Source organism: Pristiophorus japonicus, chromosome 3 (genome assembly GCF_044704955.1).
Source record: "Pristiophorus japonicus isolate sPriJap1 chromosome 3, sPriJap1.hap1, whole genome shotgun sequence".
Lineage (NCBI taxonomy): Eukaryota > Metazoa > Chordata > Chondrichthyes > Pristiophoridae > Pristiophorus > Pristiophorus japonicus.
In genome coordinates, this window is record NC_091979.1 from 170,011,174 (window position 1) to 170,036,583 (window position 25,410).

Here is a 25,410-nt window from a genome sequence, read left to right on the forward strand (position 1 = left end):
TCAGTTTTACGAATAAAGAACTATCATTAATAATAAAAGATAAAAACATCAATAAATCAACCAATAAATCAATTAAAAAAAATTAAAAGAAATAATTTTTAAAAAAATCAATAAATAAAACATTTTCTACTTACCGACTGCAGCACCGGGAGCCCTCCAACAGCATGCTGGGTTGCCCCCCCCCCCCCCCCCCCCCAGTGTGTCTCTGTCAGTGTCTCTCACTCTCTGTCTGTCAGTGTCTGTGTTTCTGACAGCGAGGGTAGGGGGGGGCAGGGGGAGGGGATGGAGGGAGGGAGGCAGGCAGAGGGGAGGGAAGGGGGGCAGGGGGAGGGGATGGAGGGAGAAGGGGAAAGGTAGGGGAAAGGAGGGGGGGAGAATGGGAGGGGAGAGGAGAAGGGGAAAGAGGGGGGAGAGGAGAAGGGGAAAGAGGGGGGGAGAGGAGAAGGGGAAAGAGGGGGGGAGAGGAGAAGGGGAAAAGGGGGGGGAGAGGAGAAGGGGAAGGGGAGGGAAGAGGAGAAGGGGAAAGAGAAGGGGGGAGAAGGGAAAGGAGGAGAAGTGGGGTAAAGGAGAAGGAGTGGGGAAGGAGAACGGGGAGGGAGGCTGAACGGGCTGGGCCCAAGACTTCGGACAGGGCTCGTCCCCAGCACCAGATTTACAGGTCGGTGGCGTTCGGTCGGGTCGGGTCCGGGGTCGGGAGCGCGGGTCGGGTCCAGTCCGGTGGGGGGGCGGTCGGGAGCACGGGTCGGGTCGGGGGGGGGGGGTGGGAGGAGGGACATCGGGTTGGTTTTGGGAGGGAGGGAGCGCGGGTCGGTTCGGTTCGGGTCACGGGGGGCTGGGGGGGCAGAGGGAGGTCAGGTCTGGTCAATTCGTGTCGGGGGCAGGGGGAGGGAGGTCAGGTTGGATCCAGTCCAGTCCGGGTTGGGGTGGGGTGTGGGGGGGGAGGGGGGGAGGGAGGGAGGGAGGGAGGGTGAGGGAGGTCAGGTTGGGTGGGGGAGCGCGGGTCGGGTCCAGTCCGGGGGGCGGGGGGGGGAGAAGCGGGAGTCGGGTTGGTGTTGGTGTCGGGGTCGGGTCCGGTCCGGGGGGGGCGAAGCAGGAGTCGGGTCGGGAGGAAGCAGGAGCTGGGCGTGAGAGGCAGCCTTTTGCACGCAGCGCCAGTGAGGCCATTCGGCCAGGGCTCGGGGCTGCGTGCTTCGGGCCCCTCCCACACAGTTTTGGGCGCCTGGAGTTACTGCACATGTGCGCCCACTGTAGCGCACCTGTGCAGAGGTCCCGGCACTGTTTTCAGTGCAGGGACCTTGCTCCGCCCCCCACAGCTTGTGCTGCGCCACGCTCGGCTCCAGAGGATCAGCAGGATCTGTAAGGTTTTTTTTAGGTGCACTTTGTGGCGCGGAAAATGGGCGTCCAGGTCCGGCGCGGCCCGAAACTTGGGCCCATAGCACTGAGTGAAGTGATATAATTAAAACCATTTTGACAGCTGTATTGAATGATGTCATGTATCTATTATTTATGATTTCCGGCCAACGCTTTAGCCTCTCATTACTCTCAAGTGCTAAAAAGATACCCTGTAAATGAATAATACATCTTGTTGGCTACTTAATGCAAGAATCTTTGACCTTTCTCAAATTAATTTTCACAGGAAGACCTAGAGATCCCTATTCCCAGATACTTCCTGAAGGATAAACTGAAAGTTTTGAAAGACAGAGAAAACATTCTGGCTCGGATATTATCCCAAAACTTGGTTGAAGTGGAAAAAGTTAGTAGTACATATGAAATATTAACCTGTGTGTAGTATTACCTTTATTATTGAAGGTGTGTTTGTCTTTAATATCTTATTTGTTTACCTCTTGAGGATGTAGTTTAAATCTGATTTTAAAAAAAAGTTATCATGCTTCCTCAACCTTCTAGACTTCTTTTGCTCTGTCTCAAGATAACATGTAGTAACTGACAGAACAGTAATAGAAAATGGGATCAGACTACAGGTAGAATGTAGGTGGTAGTGTAGCCATGGTTGTCTTGACTTGACAAATTGAAAATAGTATCCTTGCTGGGTGATGGGAGGTTTTTGCAGTTAATGATTTAAGGCTCATGTAGTGTTGCAGTGTCTGGTGCACAAATTCAGAAAATACATTAACATGTAACTAGAAAATGCTAGAAATCTCAGCAGGTCAGGCAGCATCTGTGGAGAGAAAAACAGAGTTAACATTTCAGGTTGATGACTCTTCCAGCATTTTCTGTTTTTATTCAGATTCCAGCATCTGCAGTATTTTGCTTTTGTATTAATATGTAACTACTCATCTACACAACACTACCTCCAGATTGGAAAAATCAACTCTTGTGTTGGTTGTTTGAATTTTACTCAGCAATTTATTTATGTGTATGTATACAATTTTATGTATATAATGTAGAGTTTAAAAGAAAATTCTGCAATGCAGGAAAACCAAAGCAAAAGTAGAAAATGCTGAAATGCAAGCAGGTCCATTAGTGTCGGAAAAGGGAGGTTAACATTTTAGGTAAAGAGTCTTTGTCAGAACTGCAATTTATACTTGATACAGGATTATACTTTGAGTATAAGGGGTAATTTTGCAATGCTGTGCCCCAGTGGGGAGCCTCGTTCGATGGGTGTGCGGATAAAGGATTGGGCTATGACAATACAGGGCCAATTCGGCAACCCATATTTCAGTCCAGCAAACCTCTAGGCCAGGAGGAGTGTGGAGGAAAAATTACCCTTATAGTTTGCAAATTATCTTGATCTATCTGGATTTAATAAAAATGTTGGCCCAACCTGCATCAACATCAAATATTTTAAAAAGAATCTGAAAAGCTTTATACCACAGTCAATTCCTTCAGCAATGCCACTAAACAAAAAAACATATGTTTTACATAGATATGATTATACTTCTAATGTGTACTAGTTTCTTGGAATGCATTGGATAGCTTAATTTTGTTGAAGATTAAACTCTGGTAATGGGAAGCTGTTTATGCTTGATGAGGATTTTGGCCTTAAATTGTTATTGTTAGATCAGGAGTTCTGTCTAAAGGAAGTGAATAAGAAGTAGTTTGGTACCCTGATGTTTTATATGGAGTCAACTGTATGCTTCATTCAATCAGAAGGTAATCTACATTTAATAGTCACATTAGTTACATGCACTCTCATTATTTTAATGGCAGTCATTACTTTCATAAAAGTAATTTCCTTATATAATGATTTGAATGGATTGGGTCCAACAATTAATAGTTTTACAAAAGAAGCAATTGTGACTCCAAGTACACCACTTGTGTTTGGGTGTTTGTCAGTCAATATCTTCTTGTGAGAATGGCATGTAATTCCACAGGAAGACTTGCAAACTTCCAAATGTGACAGATCGTCCTAAGCACTGACTTTGATGGATTTCACTCTGCTCAGTTTCACTTTTCAAGCAAGCCATTGTCAACACCTTCACCGAGGCGTACGGAATCATGGGCCTTACACTAAACATCCATAAGACAAATGTCCTCCACCAACCTGACCCCGCCACACAGCACTGCCCCCTGGTCATCAAAATTCACGGCGCGGCCTTGGATAACATGGGACCATTTTCAATACCTCGGGAGCCTACTATCAGCAAGGGAAGACATCGATGACGAGGTCCTAACCCTAACCCTAAATGCTTCCAGTGTGCCAACGCAGCCTTCAGTCACCTGAGGAAGAGAAAGTTTGAAGACCAGGACCTCAAATGTGGTATCAAGCTTATGGTCTATAAGGGTAGTAGTGATGCCCGCCTTCCTATATGGTTCAGAGACGTGGACTATATACAGCAGACATCTCAAAGTGCTGGAAAAGTACTACCAGCGCTGCCTCCGCAAAATCCTGCAAATCCACTTGGAGGATAGACACACCAACGTCTGTGTTCTTGCTCAGGCCAACATCCCCAGCATTGAAGCATTGACCATGCTCGACCAGCTCTGTTGGCGGGCCACATCATCCGCATGCCCTACACGAGACTCCCTAAGCAAGCGCTCTACTCGGAGGTCCGACGCGGCAAGCGAGCCCCAGGTGGGCAGAGGAAATGTTTCAAGGACACCCTCAAAGCCTCCCTGATAAAGTGCAACATCCCCACTGGCACCTGGGAATCCTGACCCAAGACCACCCAAAGTGGAGGAAGAGCTGTAGGATTTGGCCGGTGCCAACATCAGCATGTTTATGGGCCAGAAGGACTTTTGGACTTTTAAAATGGATCTGTACCCTTTTAAAATGTAGATGCACATGGGCTGCATTTCAAAATGGAGTTGTCTTTCTTTTGGGTTGCCATGGGACCAGTCTCAATGCTGACATCATGAAAGGCAGAGGCCTTTGCATTTCCAAATTTGCGTGATTTGTGGAAAAAGACCCTTTGTCCATGGAGCCAGTATGTCTGGATGGGCAATGAGGTTTGCAGGCCAAATGTAACACCTCTGGACTCTTTTTTTTTTAATGAAGGAGCAGTCAAGAACTCAACAAACAGTTAGCATTCGAGATGCTGAACTTTGGGGGATTCAGTGGTTTACATTTTCTCTACCATCTGCAACGGGGTTCCTTGCGTGGCTACGCATCCAGGAACTCCCGAAGTGAGTGCCTCGCCAGACCACCTGTACATAACTCTCGAGGCCTCATCACATGCCTCTGTTAGGCACGGTGTTCTGTCTTCAGAGTCGAACGGACCCGGGACCGTGTGAATCAACGACAAAGGCTGGTAATTATATCCAGCATAAACCTCTGGAAATCCCCAAGACCGCCAGCGTGTTTGGCTGCTAAGGCACCAAGTGTCCAAGACGCGGGGGGGGCGGGGGTTGTGTGTGTGTGTGTGTGTGTGTGTACCATACCGGGAGAGGGGTTTAGTTAGAAGGCGCGAGAGGGGTCGGAGTTGTCATTTTATGAGTGAAATAAAAGGAGTCGATCTTTGACCGACCTAAACCGTTTCACCTGAGTCGATTATAATTTATTCTCCTTGTGTCCGAACTTGGTGGATGTGGAGCTTGTGGTTCGTGGCATAATTTGGAAGACCAACCCGGTGGCATCCGCTCACGGGTTACATAGTAATCCATCTGGGGACTCTGCGCATCGGACATAGGAGAAGACCTATCTGACCTTGGTCTCTCTCTCTCTCTCTCTCTCTCTCTCTGGGATTACCCGCTCATCGACGCGCTTGGCAGGAACTGTTGGCAAAAGCTCCTGCCGTCCAAATGGAAACAACCCGAACCCTAGGGTGTTTTGTGTGCCCCGTGAGTCGACCCATGCTTTAAAACCCCCAAGTTCGGACACAAGGAGTTACTATGCATAGATTATAATTGACTCTAGACAAAACTAAACGATTCAGGTTGGTCAAAGATCGATTCCTTTTATTACACTCTCAAAACGACAATCCTTACCCCTCTCGCTTACGGCTTAAAGAGTAGGTGATTGTGGCCCCACCTTAAAACCTGAGACTAAATACCCACCCTGTCAGTTACACCGAACCAACCCCTTCCCAGAATCTAAGCCTAGATAATGGAAACCTTTCTAACTAAACCCCTCTCCCGGTTTGGTCAGAACCCACACTTGGAAACCTCCTCACACACACACGTGTTAGCCTGCATCTTGGACACTTGCAGTTCCACAGCAGTCAAACATGCTGGCGGTCTTCGGGATTTCCAGAGGTTTATGCTGGATATAATTACCAGCTCTTGTCGTTAATTCGCACGTCCCGGGTCCGTTCGACTCTCTGAAGACAAAACCGTGCCTAACAGAGGCATGCGATGAGGCCTAGAGAGTTACGTTCAGGCGGTGCGGCGAAGCACTCACTTCGGGCGTTCCTGGAGATTTGACGGACATGTAGCCACGTGGAGAACCCCGTTCCAGATGCTGGAGAAAAAGTAAGCCACTGAATTCCCCCAAAGTTCAACATCTTTATACCCTGTATAATACTCAAAACTGGCTAGGTAATTCCTGGTTACCATGGTCGCAGAGATGCTAGTTGGTCTTCCTGGTGATGTCTCTGCCCAGGATTGGTCACCTCGATGAAAACAAAGGTAGGCCATTTCTCTAAATGAGCAGTTCTCGAAGTGCTAACTGTTTGTTGAGTTCTTGACTGCTCCTTCATTGAAAGAGTCCAGAGGTGCTCCATTTGGCCTGCAAACTTCATTGTCCAACCAGACATACTGACTCCATGGACAAAAAGTGTTTTTCCACAAATCTCAAAGTTCAAAATGCAAAGACCTCTGCCTTTCATGATGTCAGCGTTAGACTGGTCCCATGGCAACCCAAAAGACAGGCAGCTCCATTTTGAAACGCAGCCCATGTGCATCTCCATTTTAAAAGGGTACAGATCCATTTTTAAAGTCCAAAAATCCTTCCGGCCCATACACACACTGATGTTGGCATCGGCTAAATCCTACACTCCTGTGATGATAACACCGCCAAACCTACGGCAGAATTATCACGCAACCGGTGTGTGTATGGAGACCTCAGTATGCCTCCTGACCAAACCATAACTATCTTCCCGGGAGTTTCCTAAACTAAAACAAACCGTTCCCAAAACTTGGACAACGAAACAGTTCCCTGAAGGTCCAATGTCCCCAAATCTTCAAAACTCGTTACAAGGTGAAGGCAGAAAAGCCTGTCTCCGAGTAATTCAGAACAATACAAGGGAAAAAGTAAGTCGTTTTTCCCCACAGCATTTCTCAGAAATGAACATAAGGCGCCAATTTTAATTACACTAGACGACCAGGCTTCGGGCACCCTTGTACATTCCTGTAAACGCATTACAACCCGCACACCACACCTGATGCAACATATACAACAGACTGGGTCAGCCCCACTGGCTACCTGAAAACGCATACATCTGCCAGTACATTGTACAACACATTTAGAGCAATGGTGAAGCAGCGTGTGAAGCCCAGGGCTGATAATGCAGCAATCTCAGCCACCGATCTCGAACTGCCTTCCCTCGTTGCCTGCAGGCCACGTAAAGCAAATACAAAGTTATAACGCACTGTACAATCACCAAAACGTGAGAGACTACTCGAATCCACGGTGGGATTTCTATGCTGAGCCCAACATCCCACCATGGGGGAGACACCAGCTGAGTGATCTCCTTCTCGCTCTCTCCGTTATACTGTTCCAAAGTATAAAAGTGCTTCTGTGACAATTCCACCTCCTTCAGCAGCTTTGTGAGATGTTTGGGCAGAGGTGGAATGTCATACCCGAACTGAGTTACATATTCGTATAAATTAGTTGTGGAATAATTTACGGAATGCACCGTGGAGGGCTCTGTGATGGGGAAAATCCGTTCCTGAGCAAACTGAATTTCTGTGTGGGGTTTAAAGCAGAAAATTGGATCAGGAACTAGACACCAGGTCTCGTTGATGACCCTGTACTGAATCACGCTGGTCTTGATACAGCATGCCCTCCTGCCTGTATACGCCACCTGAGGTGGAACATGGCCCTAGGTCATCACCTCCATTGTACAATTAATGGCCTCCGCACCCTCTGATTCAAACCCACACGCTGGTCGGTTGAACGAATGTAATCTCTGAGGACCGAGTATAATGTGTGCTCCCCGGTGTTGGCACCTGTTGACGTCTGTGCCTGCTATAGTGGACCCCCATTTAATAAAGAATGGCAGAGCCCCATGGTGCCGCACGGGTATTCCATCCCTTATCACCCCAGTATTTTGCACCTGGTATACCGAAGCTGACTGCGGTAAACTGCTCATCACCGGCATCCTAAGCACAATCCCCATCACAGTAAAATTCGACTGGCCACAATCAACCGGGACCAGGTACGCCTCTGAGGCCAGTCTGAGTTAGCACGGGCTCATCGACCCCTTGTACCGGCTGAGCGCGGTGAGGTGCCTGTTGCTGACCCATGAAGGAACATGACCTTGCTGAAGGTCCTCCAAATTACTGCATCCTTCATTTCACCAACCAAGCACCGTGCAACACACTCGCATCATTTCGTGCCGCCTGAGGCATTTCGATCTTCATGAATCAGACTGTCGATAGTCTGAGCGTGGGCCTCCAGCTCTGCTATGACCTCCTTCAGGTGAATGGTCATGGCCTGGTCTTCCCGCAACTCCGATCCCGCTATGGCGTTACCCTCTCCCAGTATCTTTCGCAGTCGGCCCCTTAAGGTATTTACCTGCATTTGCAACTGAGCATCGTCCATACTGTTAATAAAGGATGTGCCAGTGCTGAAGGCCATTGCCGCATCATTCACCAGCCCTCTCTTATACCTCCCCGAACCCCCGCAATGTACATCGTATAAACCATCCCGATCCACGCCACCATAACTCAATTCATAAAACTTTCTAAATATTTCCTTGAGCAGTACTTCATACAAGCGCTCTGTTTCTGTCAGATACCACCGTGGCATTTGTATCTGGGTCAAGTTTAAAATCACTGAGGCGACCGAGTAGTGTACATCGTGGTATAAGACCTTAAGGGTGGGGACTAATACTAAACCATTTCTAGGCCCAGGGGTTGTGGTGGGGCATCTAACCTCCGTCTCCTGTACCGGTGGGGCTGTGGGAAGGGGCTCTACCTCGAGTGCTAGCAACTCCGTGCAATTTACGGTATCTGGATGATCTGGAATCATACAGGAGTCCATACTCTGTTCCCAACTGATCCCAGTCCTAGAGTCTTGCCACCGTCGTGAAAACGTGACCGACGCGCCCGTCGGACAGACCCGTTCAGACCCCCACATACACATGTAAATTCCTTCCTTTTCGTTCCACCATTTGTGTCAGCACACTTCAATGCTCCCCTTCATCCCCATAATCTGACGGTACACATCGTTCCCCAGCCGTTCCCAGTCCGCGAATCGATTGCCCTTATCTTGGCTCAATTTCCTGAGCCACCACCACCATCCCAGGGGTATGTGTCCCTCATACCGCAAGTATACGCATCTCCCCTTGGTTACCCCAACCCGTATGGCCATGACTTGCAGCTTGGGGCACGGTATAGAAGCTTTGCCATACGAGAAACTCTTGCTGCTGGAGTACTGCGTGGAATTGGACCCCAGCCATCTTCCCTCGTGGAAATAGGCCGCCATACCATCAGTAACCCCATTCCTACCCCCTTGCGCCACGGTGGGTCTTTCCCTCCTGTGCACCCGTAGAGGAAGGATTCCTCTGTGTCCCCTCTCTCCATGTTGCATAGCCTGAAGATTCTCACAAGTACTGTCACTGAGAACATGTTCATCTTTCTTCCTTCCCTTAAAAAAACCTGCACAACAACCAACCAAACAATTCTGCCTTGTGAGAGGTTATTTCTCCTCCAGAGATCCAAAGGTTAACAAAACAAAACATACAACAAACAAAATACCCGCAAACACAACCTTAATGGAAAATGTACAAAGCTGGGCCTGCTGGCCCCAGCCCTCGAGAACCCCACGACCTACGTCCGGGGCCTCTTGTGGCTGACTGGGGGTGAGTAAGGTGGCGTCCACGGCTCCCTTGGCCGTCGGGCTCGACTGCCCCTTCTTACTACCCCTGCTACCGGATCGTCTGGTAGTGGGTCATCCTCATCCCACATCCAGGGAGGGAGACTCATCTCAATCATGATAATAATAGTATCCTTGTGACAGCCCTCGTGGTTCCCTCCTCGGGCTTAAACAGCTTGCACTGATTAATGTGGAACCACTTCATGCGCCTAGGGAGTTTTATGGCATAGACTATAGGACTGGCTTTGTCCACAATCATGTATGGTACCATGTACCTACCCGAGCATAGTTACAGACCATGACCTGATCCCCTATCTCCCACTCGTGTGTGTGCTGAGGCTCTAACAATAACTTGTTCTGATGATGTTGTATCCCCAAGTTTTGGGCTGCCCACCTGTAGACCTGTTTTAAGGTCGTGTACAAGTTCTGAACGAACTTATCCCGGCCGACGACCTGGAGCTGAGACTCGGTGAGGACCGGTGCCAACACGTGGGTTGGGGTACGCATGGTCCACCCGGTCATTACCTCGTATGGGACTATCCTGTGCTCCTGGAAGGGCTGTCCCGGACAACCATGTGGATCAGAGGCAGGACCTCGTCCCATGATTTTGGAAACTGGCCCACCTCCTTCCTCAACCGTTCCTTCAGGGTCCGGTTCATGCGCTCCACAATCCCTGATGACTGGGGGGGTTGTGAGCCACATGCCACTTTCCTTCTATCTCCAAGAGCTTAAGGGACGTCTGCATGACCTGCCCCCTAAAATGGCTCCCCTGGTCAGATTCCACCACCTGGAGCAGCCCCCACCTTGAGAACATTACCTTGACCAGTATGCGAGCAGTGGCCAGGTCTGTAGCTGCCCGGCAAGGAAAAGCTTCCACCCACTTGGAGAACACATCCACAAGGACCAAGCAGTACTTATTCCCGGATTTTGTGGTGGGTAGGGGCCCAATAAGATCAATCTGCACCGATCGCCATGGTCCCTCTACCCTCCTGGTGTGTCCTAAAGTAGCTTTCCTGCGCTGAGGGGCAGGATTGTTAGCTGTACACACTAAACAATGTGTGCAGAAACCCCTTCCATCCTCCCTCAGCTGCGACCAACACCCTGCCTCTTCTACCCGCTGTCAAGTGGTCTCTGGTCCCAGGTGTCCCCGTGAGCTAGCTGGAGAAAGTCCTCCCGATGCTGTACTGGGACCACCCACCGGTCCCCCTTAAACAACATCCTGTCATTACTGTTGATGTCAGTAGCGCCACAGGCACCTTCTATTACCTCCCCCTTTCCCCATCTAGTAGGACGGCCTTGAGAATGGGGTCCTGTGCCAGTTTAAGGTCCGGGGCTAGAGCGATCCCTGTTGTGCCTCCCCTGTCTCGGATGGCTGTTACTGGGGCCGCTTTCCCCGGATCCCACAGGATTCCCTCTCTAGCTCCCTTCTTTGCTAATTCGACTGACCTCTGGTTCCCCTCCCCACGGGGTTCTACCTTGTGCATGTAATAATCCCCTCTATTCTTAGTGGCCTCTAAGATTTTGTGGAGCAACCATGCTGTGGCCAGGGGTCTCCCATTGGCGGATTTAAATCCTCGCCTTGCCCAGATTGCCAAATATTCAGTGCAAGAGTTACACATAAACATTGAATCGGAGCAAATGGTACATGGAGGGGGAAACTCTTCGGGGTAAGTCACCACAATGGCCACGGTCACCAGTTCAGCATGCTAAGTGCTCATGGTGCTGGGGAATTTTATGACCTTCTGTACCTGAGCAGTTGGGTCATAAATCCCGCAACCTGTGAGCTGCTCCCCGTTGGACATGGTACTGGAACCATCCACGAAGTGTGTATCCCAGCCCTGAGTCCCTCCTCCACGTCCCATACCCCTTCCACCATGCATGTATGCACCGCCCAGGGTACAACATGCTTCCTGCAAGTTTCGGCTCAATCAACCCCTGCACTCTGAGATTAAGCTGCGAGAGCAGTAGGGTCCAGCGAGCAATGCACTGTTCTGTTCTGAATCCGCCTATCCAAAAGCATCTGGGTTGGCGTGTGATGCGTTAGGAGGAAGATCCCATGAAGAGCTGCGAGTGCTTCACGGCCCAATGCATGGCTAAAAGGTGCCTTTTGCAATTGGAATATCCTCTCTCCACATCTCTGAGCACCCTGGAGGAGTACACCATGGGTCGCTCCTGGAGAAACACCGAGCTCAAGCTGTCTCCGCTGGCTGTTACTTCAAGAGAACTCTTCCCCCTGATTAATCGCACCCAATGCAGGCCCCTTTTCAGCTGGGTGAATGCAGCCTGGGAGTTGGAATCCCACTCCCACTCGACTCCCTTGCAGAGGAGCCAAAGTAAAGGGGCTGCTGTGGCTGAATATCCCTCGATGAAATCCCGGCAGTACCCTGTGAGCCCCAGAAAAGACCTGACATCGTCTTGGGGGCTGGGAGCTCCTGTACTGCCTTTCGTCGGGCATCATCGATCGCCCTTTCACCTGCTCGGACGCTCAGCCCGAGAAATTTTACTTCCATCTGACTGACCTGAGCCGCCTTTGGGTTGACTTTGAAACCTGCATCCCTGAGTAACTTCAGCAGGTCACTCAGCAGTGGGCTGTGCTCCTCTCTATCACTAGAGAACAGGAGAATATCGTCCACATACTGAACGATCTGCTGTGGCTGGCTAAAATCCTTCAGAGCATTAGCCATGCTCTGGTGAAAGATGGAGGGGCTGATATGAAACCCCGAGGGAAGACACGTCCAAGTATACTGTTGATACTTAAATATAAAGGCGAACTTATACTGGTCTTCCTGTCAAAGTGGATTTGATGAGAACCCATTTGAAATATCCAGCACCGAGAATGTGGTTGCGGTGCTGGAATATTTTCAATTAGGTCCGCTACAGCCGCGACTATGGGTGCACAGGCTAGGATATTATTGTTGAGGACCCGATAGTCCACCGTGGCTCTCCATGACCTATCGAGTTTCTTGACCGGCCAAAGGGGAGAGTTCACATGGGTGGCAATCTGCCTCAACACACCTAGTTTTACCAGGAAACCCAATCTGCCTCTGCTTCCCTGAGAAAACTATACTGTTTCTGGGGCCTAGAGACTCTAACCTCTACCCCAGTCACCCATCCGCAGTCGTGCTTGTGGGTGGCGAAAGCATCTAAATTGCTCCGCATCTCTGCCTGATACTGGAGCGGGGTATTACTGACCAAAACCTCTAGGCCTCAAATTTGAGCTGGAAACCGATCACAAGCCCCTCATATCCCTGTTCGCTGAAAACAAGGGGATAAATACGAATGCCTCAGCCCGCATACAAAGGTGGGCACTCGCTCTATCAGCGTATAACTATACCATCCGCCACAGAGAACTGTGCGGATACTCTCAATCGGCTATCATTGCCCACCACGGGGGTAGAAATGGCGCAGCCTGCAAACTTATTGATGGTGGCGCAGCCCGCAGACTTGTTGATGGTCATGGAAGCGTTTGAAAATGATAAATTACCTGTCTTGGCCCGCCAGATTAGGACTTGGACCAGCCAAGATCCTCTGCTGTCCCTAGTAAAAAAAAACTGTGTACTGCATGGGAGCTGGGCCAGCATCGCCGTTGAAATGCAAGAGCCAATCAAGCCGTTCCAGTGGCGAAAGGACGAGCTGTCCATTCAGGCAGACTGCCTGTTGTGGGGTAACCGCGTAGTGCTACCAAAAAAGGGCAGGGAGACGTTTATCTCGGATCTCCACAGCACACACCCGGGTATAGTACTGATGAAAGCGATAGCCAGATCCCACTTGTGGTGGTCCGGTATCGACTCTGACTTAGAGTCCTGTGTACGGCAATGCACCGTAAGTGCTCAGTTGAGCAACGCGCCCAGAGAGGCACCACTAAGTTTGTGGTCCTGGCCCTCCAGACCATGGTCGAGGATCCATGTCGACTATGCGGGCCCATTTCTCGGTAAAATGTTCCTGGTGGTAGTGGATGCTTTTTCTAAATGGATTGAATGTGAAATAATGTCGGGAAGCCACCATTGAAATCCTGAGGGCCATGTTTGCCACCCACGGCCTGCCTGACATACTGGTCAGTGACAACGGGCCATGTTTCACCAGTGCCGAATTTAAAGAATTCATGACCCGCAATGGGATCAAACATGTCACCTTGGCCCCGTTTAAACCAGCCTCCAATGGGCAGGTCGAGCGGGCAGTACAAACCATCAAACAGAGCCTTAAACGAGTTACAGAAGGCTTACTCCAAACCCACCTGTCCCAAGTACTGCTCAGCTACCGCACGAGACCCCACTCGCTCACAGGGGTGCCCCCGGCTGAGCTACTCATGAAAAGGACACTTAAAATCAGACTCTCGCTGGCTCACCCCAACCTGCATGATCAGGTAGAGAGCAGGCAGCAGCAGCAAAATGTAAACGATGGTTGCGCCACTCTGTCACAGGAAATTGATCTGAATGACCTTGTGTATGTACTAAACTATGGACATGGTCCCAAGTGGATCGTGGGCACGATGATAGCTAAAGAAGGGAGTAGGGTGTTTGTAGTCAAACTAGACAATGGACAAATTTTCAGAAAGCACCTGGACCAAACGAGGCTGCGGTTCACAGACTGCCCTGGACAACCCACAGCAGACACCACCTTTTTCGAGCCCACAACACACACCTAAAGGATCAACGACACCACGCCGGACCAGGAAATCGAACCCATCACACCCAACAGCCCAGCAAGGCCAGGCTCACCTAGCAGCCCTGCAGGGCCAACAACACGCCAGCCCAGCGAGGGCACAGCCAACACACCAGAACAGACATTTGTACTGAGGCGGTCCACCAGGGAAAGAAAGGCTCCCGACCGCCTCACCCTGTAAATAGTTTTCACTTTGACTTTGGTGCGGGGAGCGATGTTGTGTATCTGTAAAGCATGCACTCCCATGTTCCACCACCAGGGTGTGCCTCCCCTGAAGTCCCAAGGGATCCCAGCATCCCTCGGGTGTACTGTATATAAGCCGGCCCTGAAGGTCTGTTCCTCACTCTGGAGTGACTTATTAAAGACTGAGGTCACTGTTGCTTTAACCTCCCTGTGTGCACCCTCATCTGTGTTCGGAACACAATACGCGATGCATCCGCATCCGCAAGACTGAGAGCTACGTGGATAGCACGTTTCTAGAGGTAGTCACCCCGCAGCTCAAGAGTGTGCAGGCAGAGAGGGATTGGGTGACCGCCGAACAGAAGAGGGGGACTAGGCAGGTAGTGCAGGAGTCCCATGAGTCCATCTCGCTCACCAACCGATACTCTGTTCTGAGTACCGGTGAGGGCGATGGTAGCTCTGGGGAGTGCAGCCAGAGCCAAATCCACAGCACCACGGGTGGCTCAGCTGCATAGAGGGGGGGGAGGGGGGAGGAAGAAGAATGGAAGAGCTATAGTGTTAGGGGATTCGATACTCAGAGGAGCAGACAGGCTTTTCTGCGGCCGCAGACATGACTCCAGGATGGTATGTTGCCTCCCTTGTGCCTGGGTCAAGGATGTCACTGAGCGGCTGCAAGGCATTCTGGGGGAGAGGGTGAACAGCCATATCGTGGTCTATATCGGGACCAATGACATAGGTAGAAAGAGGGATGAACTCCTGCAGGCAGAGTTTAGGGAGCTAGGAGAGAATTTAAAAAGCAGGACCTCAAAGGTGGTAATCTCTGGATTACTCCCAGTGTCACATGCTAGTGAGTACAGAAACAGGCGGATAGAGCAGATGAATACGCGGCTGGAGAGATGGTGCAGGTGGGAGGGATTTCATTTCCTGAGGCATTGGGACCACTTCTGGGGAAAGTGGGACCTGTACAAGCCGGACGGGTTGCACCCCAACAGAGCCAGGACCAATATCCTCGCGGGGGCAGGAGCGGGGAGGTGGCGGCGGTTGGTAGTGCTGTTGGGGAGGGTTTAAACTAGCTTGGCAGGGGGATGGGAACCTGAAAATAGATTCAGTAGGGAGGGGAGTAAAGCTGAAATTAGAAAGCAAAAATAAAGAAAGTGAGTTTGAAGTAGAGAGGAAACGAGCAGGAAAAAAGGGTAAAAAAACAAATTTAAAGGAACTTTGTCTAAATACACGTAGCATTCGTAACAAAATAGATGAATTGATGACACAAATAGATACAAATGGGTATGATTTGATAGCCATTACAGAGACATGGTTGCAAGGTGACCAGGACTGGGAACTAAATATTCAGGGGTACTTGACAATCCAGAAGAACAGACAGACAGGAAAAGGAGGTGGGGTAGCTCTGTTGATAAAGGATGGAATCACTGCAATAGTGAGAAATGATATTGGCTCAAATGGTCAGAATGTTGAAACAGTTTGCGTGAAGATGAGGAATAATGTGGAAAAAGTCACTGGTGGGCGTAGTCTTTAGGCCCCCTAACAGTAGCAACTGTTGGTCGGAGTATAAAAAAGGGAACAGCAATAATCATGGGTGATTTTAACCTTCATATTGATTGGACAAATCAAATTGGTCTGGGTAGCCTTGAAGAAGAGTGCATAAGGGATGGGTTTCTTGAGCAGTATGTAACGGAACCAACTACGGGGCAGGCTATCTTAGATCTGGTCCTGTGTAATGAGACAGGATTAATAAATTCCTAGTAAAGGATCCCTTTGGAATGAGTGATCATAGCATGATTGAATTTCAAATTCAGATGGAGGATGAGAAAGTTGGATCTCTAACTAACGTCCTAAGCGTAAATAAAGGAGACTATAAAGGTATGAGGGCAGAGTTGCCTAAAGTGTACTGGGAAAATAGATTAAAGTGTAGGACGGTTGATGAACAGTGGCATACATTTAAGGAGATATTTCACAACTCTCAAGAAAAATATATTCCATTGAGGAGGAAAGGGTGTAAAAGAAAAGATAGCCATCTGTGGCTAACTAAAGAAATAAAGGATGGTGTCCAATTAAAAACAAGGGCATACAAAGTGGCCAAAACTAGTGGGAGGACAGAAGATTGGGAAACTTTTAAAAGCCAGCAAAGAATGACTAAAATAATGATTAAGAAAGGCAAGATGGATTATGAAAGTAAACTAGCACGAAATATAAAAACAGAAACTGTGAACAAATATTTTGTATCAGCTTTCCGGTAGAGGACACGAACAATATCCCAACAGTGGATAGTCAAGGGGCTATAGCGAGGGGGGAGGAACTCGACACAATCACAATCACTAAGGAGGTGGTACTCAGTGAGATAAAGGGACTAAAGGCGGATAAAGCCCATGGACCTGATGGCTTGCATCCAGCGTCTTAAGAGAAGTAGCGGCAGGGATACCAAAATTCTCTGGATTCTGGGGAGGTCTCAGTAGATTGGAAAACTGCAAATGTAACACCCCTATTTAAAAAAGAAGGCAGACAAAAAGCAGGAAACTATAGACCAGTTAGCCTAATATCTGTGGTTGGGGAAATGTTGGAGTCTATTAAAGAAACCGTAGCAGGACATTTGGAAAAATATAATTCAATCAGGCAGTCAGCATGCATTTATGAAAGGGATGTCATGTTTGACAAATTTGCTGGAATTCTTTGAAGATGTAACGAACAGCGTGGATAAAGAGGAACCAGTGGATGTGGTGTATTTGGACTTCCAGAAAGTATTTAACAAGGTGCCACATAAACGATTACTGCATAAGATAAAAGTTCATAGGGTTGGGGTAATATATTAGCATGGATAGAAGATTGGCTAACTAACAGAAAACAGAGAGTCGGGATAAATGAAAGGCCCAATGTTCCAATCCTGAATTCCAATTGAGAGGGTGGAAGATGCCTGTCATGGATTTTTTTTAACGCGTGGTGAACGTTGCACATCAGCCACCACACGAGCTTGGCAAGGGTTGAACCAGGATGACTGGAGACCTGCTCTGCTGCACGGACCAAGTGCGCACACATATCGCAGTGTGGGCAGGCCCGTGCTCCCCCTGGGCCCTCGGCTCTTCTGGGCCCCGTTGTTCAACTAGTGTAACAGTGATCATTATCTAGTGATATCTGTAATCAGTTGTATACTGGGAGATTGAGGGTATCTGGTGACCTTGAGGTCTGTTGGTAATAATCTGTTTGTTTTTGAACTAATGACAACAAAAATGTTGTGTTCTTTTTAATATCTATAATAAAACCAACAGTCAATTAACTAATTTATTGTTTTATCAAGTTGAGTTATTTTCTCTCATAAAATATTCCTTTTATATTTTAGAAAAGTATAAAAATATTGACATTAGAAGAAGCCATCCAAATCCTTCAAATTTCCGAGCGTGCTCGACAGGGACGGTTACGAGCCAAGTTTATGCTTGAAATCCGAATGGAAGAAGAAAAGGAGAGATTAGCTAAATACCGGAAATCAAGCACATTGGCTCCTGAAATGGCAGCTACCTGCATCCAAAAGGTTTTTAATTTCATGCAGTTAAGAACATAACTGAAAAAGTCAAGGATGAGAAAAAGTGATTTGTCTCATCAAAGTTCACTCCACTAGTACCCTAAGTCCCCTATCATAGCGTCCAACTGTCCTTTGAACAACTCCACTGTTTGGCCAGTGTTCATGACAGGTTATTTCAAAAATGTATTTCTCTTCGAATAAAGAAGTTCTTCCTGGTATCCCTTTCAATTTTGCTTTCACTAATTTTCAGTTATGTTCTCTGGTCACTAATTTACTAATCTTTCCTTCCAGATCGTCCTTTTTATATTTGGACTCAGTCTTGTTCTTTTTTTCTCTACTCTTAGTAATGTGATTATATGTAACATTTTATGGCATGGTAACCAAAATTGAACAGCATATTCTAAATTTAAAATGTCTGACTGATGGATTGTAAAGCCTTGATCTAAATTCGGTAGACTTTGGCCCTGACATTAACTTCGAGGCACATTGGAAGTGGTGGGTGGCGTGGGGGGTGTGGCGATATCATATGGGTAACCTGGAAGTAATTTCAGCATGTCTGTGGCATTTTAATGCAGGCAGTCATATGATTTTACTTCCGGGTTTGGTGTCAATTGTGAGGCAGAGGGCATGGTAAGGATCCGCATGATGTGATCTCAACTTGCGTATTTAAAGAGTCAATCCAAAGATGGAATCTAGAGGAGTTGGGAAGTTTGGCACAGATACAGCCATTGCAGAAGATGGACTCTCTGGACGCTCCATTTTTAATGATGCCTTCCTTGATGTACTGCTTGGGGCAGTGAGGAGTCTGAGAGCGATAATCTTCCCCAGCAATGGGAGGAAGAAACGAGCTGCTGCTACAAAGAAGGCATGGCTGGATGTGGTCCACAAGATCAACAGCAGAAGCATTGTACGACGCTCCTGACTTCAGTATAGGAAGCACTTTAATTACCTACCCAGATCATGAAAGGTGAGTGCAATTGCACATTCACTTACTCGTGTGCATAAACCCCCACCTCCTCCCCCACCACCACCACCACACCTCCATTCTGCCTTGTCAAGCTGACTCCATTACATCACTCCTCACACTTACTTACCTGGTAAGCACACCCATCCATCTCTTTCTATTTATTTCCTCACATCCCCATCTATCCATCCACCACTACCACTTAGCCTGATCCTTATGCAATTTGCTGCCTCTCCCTGATAGTCATCCTCATCAAATGCACCATATCCATTGGGTGAACACATGCCACTACAGTCACTTATAAGTCTGTTCTTTCCCCTGTTGCAGGAGCAGAGAGCGCATAACTCAACAGAGAGGGAGAGAACTGGAGGTGGTGACCCATAGATCTCAAAACTGACAACACCAGAGGAGGAAGCGCTGGAGATCAGTGGCGTCTCAGCGCTCCTGGCCATTGGGGATGGGGATGCGGACCTCCCCACTATCTAATGACAGAATTAAATATAATTGACCTACATGTCATACGACACGTAATCATGTTGACCTGATTTCAACAGTGAGTTAAATATGATCTTCATAATAAGTTGCAATATTCTTGCATTGCCAGTACTAAGTCATATCTTTTCTCTCCCCCATGGACCTTCACACATGCAGTAGCAATCGGTGGGCCTCACAGACAACGAATCCTCAGAGGAGCTGATTCCTCCTGAGCTGGCACCGTCACAGGACTTCTGCTTACCATGTACCAGCTCAGATACTCGCACTTCGGTGGGTCCAGTTAGACACATAGTTGGGACTCACAGTTCATAAGTGAGCAAGAGCAGTCAGTTGTGTCTCAGGACACAGCCCTTGCCAGTTCTGCACAGCTGGACACAGATGCAGTACCCTGGGGGCTATCGATGAAAAGGATAATCGTTGAGAGGAAGAAAATGTGCAATGTACTGACAGGCCTTCTACACGATTGCAAAGGGATTGGAGGAGCTCACCTCAAGCATGAGTGGGATGGCATTGTGAGGATGTTTTCATCCATGGCTAGAGTGGCCAACTCTGGAACATCAATTGCGGTAATCAATGAGTCCATCAGGCCTTTACCACGGCCATGCACACTCGGATGCTAACATGTCTGGCGCCTTAAATAAGATGATAGACACCTTAGCCTTGGCCTTACAGTGCCGCAGTGATCTGCTTCAAGCTGCTCTCCAGCAGAGTGGTAGAAGTGAAACGTGGGCCATGAGAGGGATGTTGGTGAAAGGGGACATAGAAGTGGGGACTCCACTCAAAGCACTACTACTTTCCATTCGTTGTCCACCCTCAGTCAGTACAGACAGACTGCCTCCTCTCCCAACAACTGAGTCTGCTCCTGCCTCGGTGCCGGTGGGACTGTTGTTGGCGGGGCCCTCACAACCAGCGGTTGTCAGCCAAGAGTATCTCAGCAATCAGAGCAGGGATCTGATCAGGGGAGGGGTGGTAGAAACGTTAAAAAACTCACCAAAAACATTTCCCAATACATAAATCACGCCACCACAACATAAATCGGAAAAAAAAAAGCACACTTACCTGAAGTCGACATTACTTGTCTCACTGCAGCCGATCTAGCTTGGAATGACTGTTTCCACAGACGTTCCCAGCAGGGTGCAATAGGGGAGCACTACGGGTCGGGCGGCAGCCAAAAATCGAGCCAGTGTCGCAACCAGAGGCATTGCACACCGGTTCACCACTTCCGGGCAGTAATGCTCTGCCCCCTTCAATGTCTCGGTGGGGCGCTGGAAGCTGGCCGCCTGCCCAGAAGTGCTTACCACTGCCATCGCCACCCCTCTAGGGCGTTAACGGGTGGCAGAAGACCGAAAATCCAGCCTGATGTGTGTTCAGCACCTTTTTCCTCCTGCAGCTCCAATCATCGTTGCTGCACAATGTTGTGCAGAGTGCAGCACACCATTATCATTCTGGACACCCTGGCTGGTGAGTACTGAAGGGTGCCTCCAGATTTCTCCAGGCGCCTGAAGCAAATCTTGAACATGCTGATCGCTTGCTCAATGACACATCTGGCTGCCATATGGCTTTTGTTGTACTGCCCTTGGACTTTATTGGTTGGGTTTCTCACTGGTGTCATCAGCCAAGTTTGAAGTGGGTATCCATTGTCTCAGAGCAGCAACCCTTTAAGTCTGCTTGCAGATCCAAAAAGGGAGCTTGGACCTTCGCAGAATGCAAACATCATGGGAGTTCCCCATGAATTTGGCGTACACATGCATAAACCTTTTCTTGTGGTTCCACAAAGCTGCGCAATGATGGAGTGGAACCCCTTGAGGCTTATGAATAATCCTGATTGATCTGTACAGGCCTGGATTGCCAAATGTGTGCAGTCGATAATGCCCTGAATCTGTGGGAAGCCATCCAGAGACGAAAATCCGAGCTAACACTCATTCTGGCTGGCGTCATCACTGGCGAAGTTAACATTATTGTGGATCCTGGCAATCATCCTTTCCGTGACTTGCCTTATGTATTTGTGTGCAGCCGACTGGGAGATCCTGGATATATCTCCACCAGAGCCCTGGAAGATATTCGGAGGCAAAAAAGTTGAGGGTGGTGGTCACTTTTACAGCCACTGGTATTTGTGGCCAGCAGGCAGCAGGATCTTTCCGAGGCTCCAGATGTCTGTCACCACCCGAGAGATCTAGGAAGCTGAGCCTCAGCCTGTACATCATGTTATGTGGGTTGTGCCTCCTGTGAGCATCACCCCTCTGGTGCTCCCCTCTCTGCTCACCCTTGATATCAAGGCAGCATTTGACTAAGTATGGCATCAAGGAGCCCGAGTAAAACACAAGCCAATGGGAAACAGGAGGAAAACGCTCCTCTAATTGGATTCATACCCAGCATAAAGGAAAATAGTTGTGATTGTTGGAAGCCAATGATCTCAGCCCAGGACATTGCTGCAGGAGTTCTTCAAGGCAGTGTGCTAGGCCCAACCATCTTCAGCTGCTTCATCAATGACCTTCCCTTCATCATAAGGTCAGAGTGGGATTGTTCACTGATGATTACAGTGTTCAGTTCCATTCACAACTCCTCATGAAATGAAGCACTTCATGCTCACATGCAGCATCTACATCTACAAGATGCACTGCTGTAACTCGCCAAGACTTCTTCGACTACACTTCCCAAACCCACGAGCACCTCCCAAACCTGCAATCCCGACCACCTAGAAGGACAACGGGCAGCAGGCGCATGGGAACACTGTCGCCTCCAAGTTCCCCTCCAAATCACACACCATACTTATTTGGAAATATATCGCCGTTCCTTCATCGTCGCTGGGTCAAAATCCTGGAATTCCATCTCTAACAGCACACTGGGAGTACCTTCACCTAACGGACTGCAGTGATTCAAGAAAACGGCTCACCACCACCATCTCCAGGCAATTGGGAATAGGCAATAAATGCTAGTCTCATCAGTGACGCCCACATCCCATGAACAAATTAAAAAAAAAACACATGTAGGTCTCTCCACAGCAGGCTGTTGCTGCTGATGGTCATCTCGCTCCTCTTGCACTTGGTACAACTTCAGAGTGTCCCAAAGCATTTTACAGCCAATTAAGTATATTTGAAGTGTAGTCATTGTTGCAATACAGAACTGCCCAGAAGACAGCAAGGGCCAACCAATGTCCTGTACCCCAGTCCAAGTACATGCCTACCTCAGTCCAAGTGCATGCCTCCCCCAGCCAAAGTGCCTTACCCAAATGCAAGTGCATCTTTTCCACCCCCCCCCCCCCCCCCCCCGCCATAGAATGATGCATTGTGTATGGATTGTTAACAGGTTTATTGGGTATGTAGTGAATCGTGACAATGTCGTGACTCCTGGATATCACCCACTCCAATTATGTCCCTTGTAGACAATTGGAAGAATGTGATTTGTTTTTCATGAGTTTCTTCTCTCCCCTCCAATCTCCCCGCCCCCCCCATCCTCTCTCTTTCAACCCCCCAGCGCCTCCCCCTCACTATCTCTCTCTCTCTCTCTCTCTCTCTCTCTCTCTCTCTCTCTCTCTCTCTCTCTCTCTCTCTCTCTCTCTCTCCCCAGTCTCTCGCTCTCACTCTCTCTCCCCAGTCTCTCTCACTCTTGGCCCCAAGGCCCTCTGATTGACGGCTCCAGGCCCTTCGATTTCCGCCCCCCCACCGCCGCTGCTGCCGTTCGGGGCTCAGCAGGAGGCCCGGTCGGCCTAGCGAGTCTGGGGGGTGGGGGGGGGAATCGTCAAGCCTAGCAAGTCCCGGGTGGTGGGGGGGTGGGAAGGGAGTTGGCAAGTCCTCGGGGGGGGGGGGGGCGGGGAAGAGAGCCGGAGGGCCTAGCGAGTTCTGGGAGAGCGAGTCTCAGGTCCTGCTTCTCGGCACCACATTGACAGAATGATTCTGGGCCTGGGAGGGGACGGTGGGCTGAGCTTGACAGGGTCAAAAGGTGTAGTACGGGCAGGGTGGTGCAGGGCTGGACTGATGCCTGCCTGTCAAAGAAAAGTGCAGTACAAATAGTTCGTCCCTATATTTAAAGTCATCACCAAAAGAGCAAAGGGACAGGTTAGAAGATTCTGTAAAGACCACATGAATAACTTCTGTGAAGTAAGCGTGGTTTCCAAGTTGATGGTTCTGCTCAGCCACTACCTTTTTAAAAGAGAATAAAGACACCTTTGAACATAGGGAGATAACAGAAGGGGCATCTTAGTGAGCAGTCTAAATTCTACCTCGTGTAAATGGATTAGCAGAGAGCACGCAAGTAATTCTAGGAACTATATAGCGATTGAGAAAATAAATGCCTATCCCCTCAGCAAGAACCAAGTTGGAGATGCAGCTTCAAAGACATTATTTAGCAAATTGCAAACATAATTTACATCCCAATAACATTGTTGAGATGAATGGCATCGCCAGTCAGATGCAATTTGTCATGCTGGGTTTGTTATCTTGGAAAACTGGTACAAATCCCATTATTTTCAATTCCTGAACAACAAATAAAATCACTGTGGGTCAACGCTAAAACACTGTTGCATTTGTATGTCACTACTTTATGTTGAAGAAACCCACAACACACGTTGCAGTTCGGTAAAAGTTTGCTTTCCAGCAGAAATCCTCATTTGTCTTTTGTGATTGCAGAATGTCACTCATGTATAATAATAAAATATAACATTACTATGCATAGTTTATTCTGTTTTATTTATAATAGGCAGCATTATCAACATGTTTTTTTTATACAAGAAGAATCTAAATATTTGAAAGGTTATACTAAGTCAGATGTATGAACTGATTTCTATCTTTATCATATGAAGAAATCAGCTTAAAGTCATTCCTTTTCTGCAGAAAAGTTGATCACAGTAACTATTTTATTTTATAGATTTGGCGTGGTTACGTTGAGAGGAAAATTACTAAGAAGGAACGGGCAGAGGAAATGATATTTCTTGAAATGGTGAGTCAAAGTGATGCAATGGGGAGGTAATCATTGTCAGGTTGATGTCTAGGTGAATTGTTAATCCATAGATTAACTATAAAGATTGGATTTAGGGAGAAGACTAAGTTGCAAGGCTTTAAAAATAGAATAGAAACAAAAACATAACAGCCTGGACGTGTTCCCGTGTTGCAGCGACTATCTCTGACATTCCTGTAGATAGTGCTGCTATTCCTCCCGACATCCCCTCCCTAATGTCAGCAGATAGTGCTGCTATTTCTCCCTTGATCCCTTCCATGGCTTCGAGCGATTTTGTAAGCTGAACATTCTCCCCACTCATTACTATGAGCTCTACCACCTCCCGTGGAACCTTCATTTCAGAAGAGCACTGTTCAAGTCTTTTCCTTCTCCGTACAGACAGGCCTGCTGCTGCCCTGGGTGTGCTTTCCTGCAACCCATTGGGACCCACGACCTTGTAGGTTGGACAACCCAGGAATGTCCACTTGTGGGTAGAGCTGTTGAAAACGCTTGGTACATCCGTGCTCTGCACCTTCTCCAATTGCAATAGCACCGTCTGATCATCATCCTCCTCTTTCCGCCCGCCCCCCCTCTCCACCTCATGAAAAATATTGTCAGCCTCCTGATCCTCCTCATTCTCCTCCTCGTCCTCCTCTTGATCACCTGTGGAACTTGTTCAGTATGGCCGAGGTCGTCGGGGTCATCCACTTCTGCTTATGGCAAGGTGGCGGGGTCTTCTCCTTCATTATTGGATGTCTGTGAAAAATCTGCAAAGTATATCAGAACAGCTGAATGGTTAACAGCAGGGAAGGGGACAGGGTGTCATGATAGCCTCACATAGTGCAGGCTCATTTGAAGGACCACAACGAATGATAGTACATCGCATAAACCGAAGCGTAGCCCACTTGTGCCAACCCAGACTGGATTTTGCAGGACTTGCCCTCTCTCTAACATGGGCCCAGCATCCGCATGGGTGGTCGATCTTTGGGACCCACCAAAAATACCTGTGATTCTACTTTCCAAGGCTGTCAGTGGCCACAATCTTGGTGGACCTCCACCAGTTTTGGTCCTCGCTTGGTAGTTGTTGGACATCTTCTTCTGCAAAGATGGCAATAGAAATTTTTAAGAGAGGGGCCTTCTGCTGTCGTGACACACACAGATAGTCACATTTACAATTCATGTAATTGTAGTGCATAAATAAAAATATTACTT

General features: G+C 48.4%; 1 protein-coding gene across 1 annotated transcript in view; it reads left to right on the top strand.

Moving 5' to 3' along the window:
- LOC139260008 (dynein regulatory complex protein 11-like) overlaps positions 1-25,410 on the top strand; it is a 474,078-nt gene that overhangs the window by 32,026 nt on the left and 416,642 nt on the right. The window contains exons 3-5 of the mRNA XM_070876052.1: positions 1,637-1,753; positions 17,628-17,816; positions 24,130-24,201. Coding sequence (XP_070732153.1) covers positions 1,637-1,753; positions 17,628-17,816; positions 24,130-24,201 — 378 coding nt within the window. The remainder of the gene's footprint in view (positions 1-1,636; positions 1,754-17,627; positions 17,817-24,129; positions 24,202-25,410) is intronic.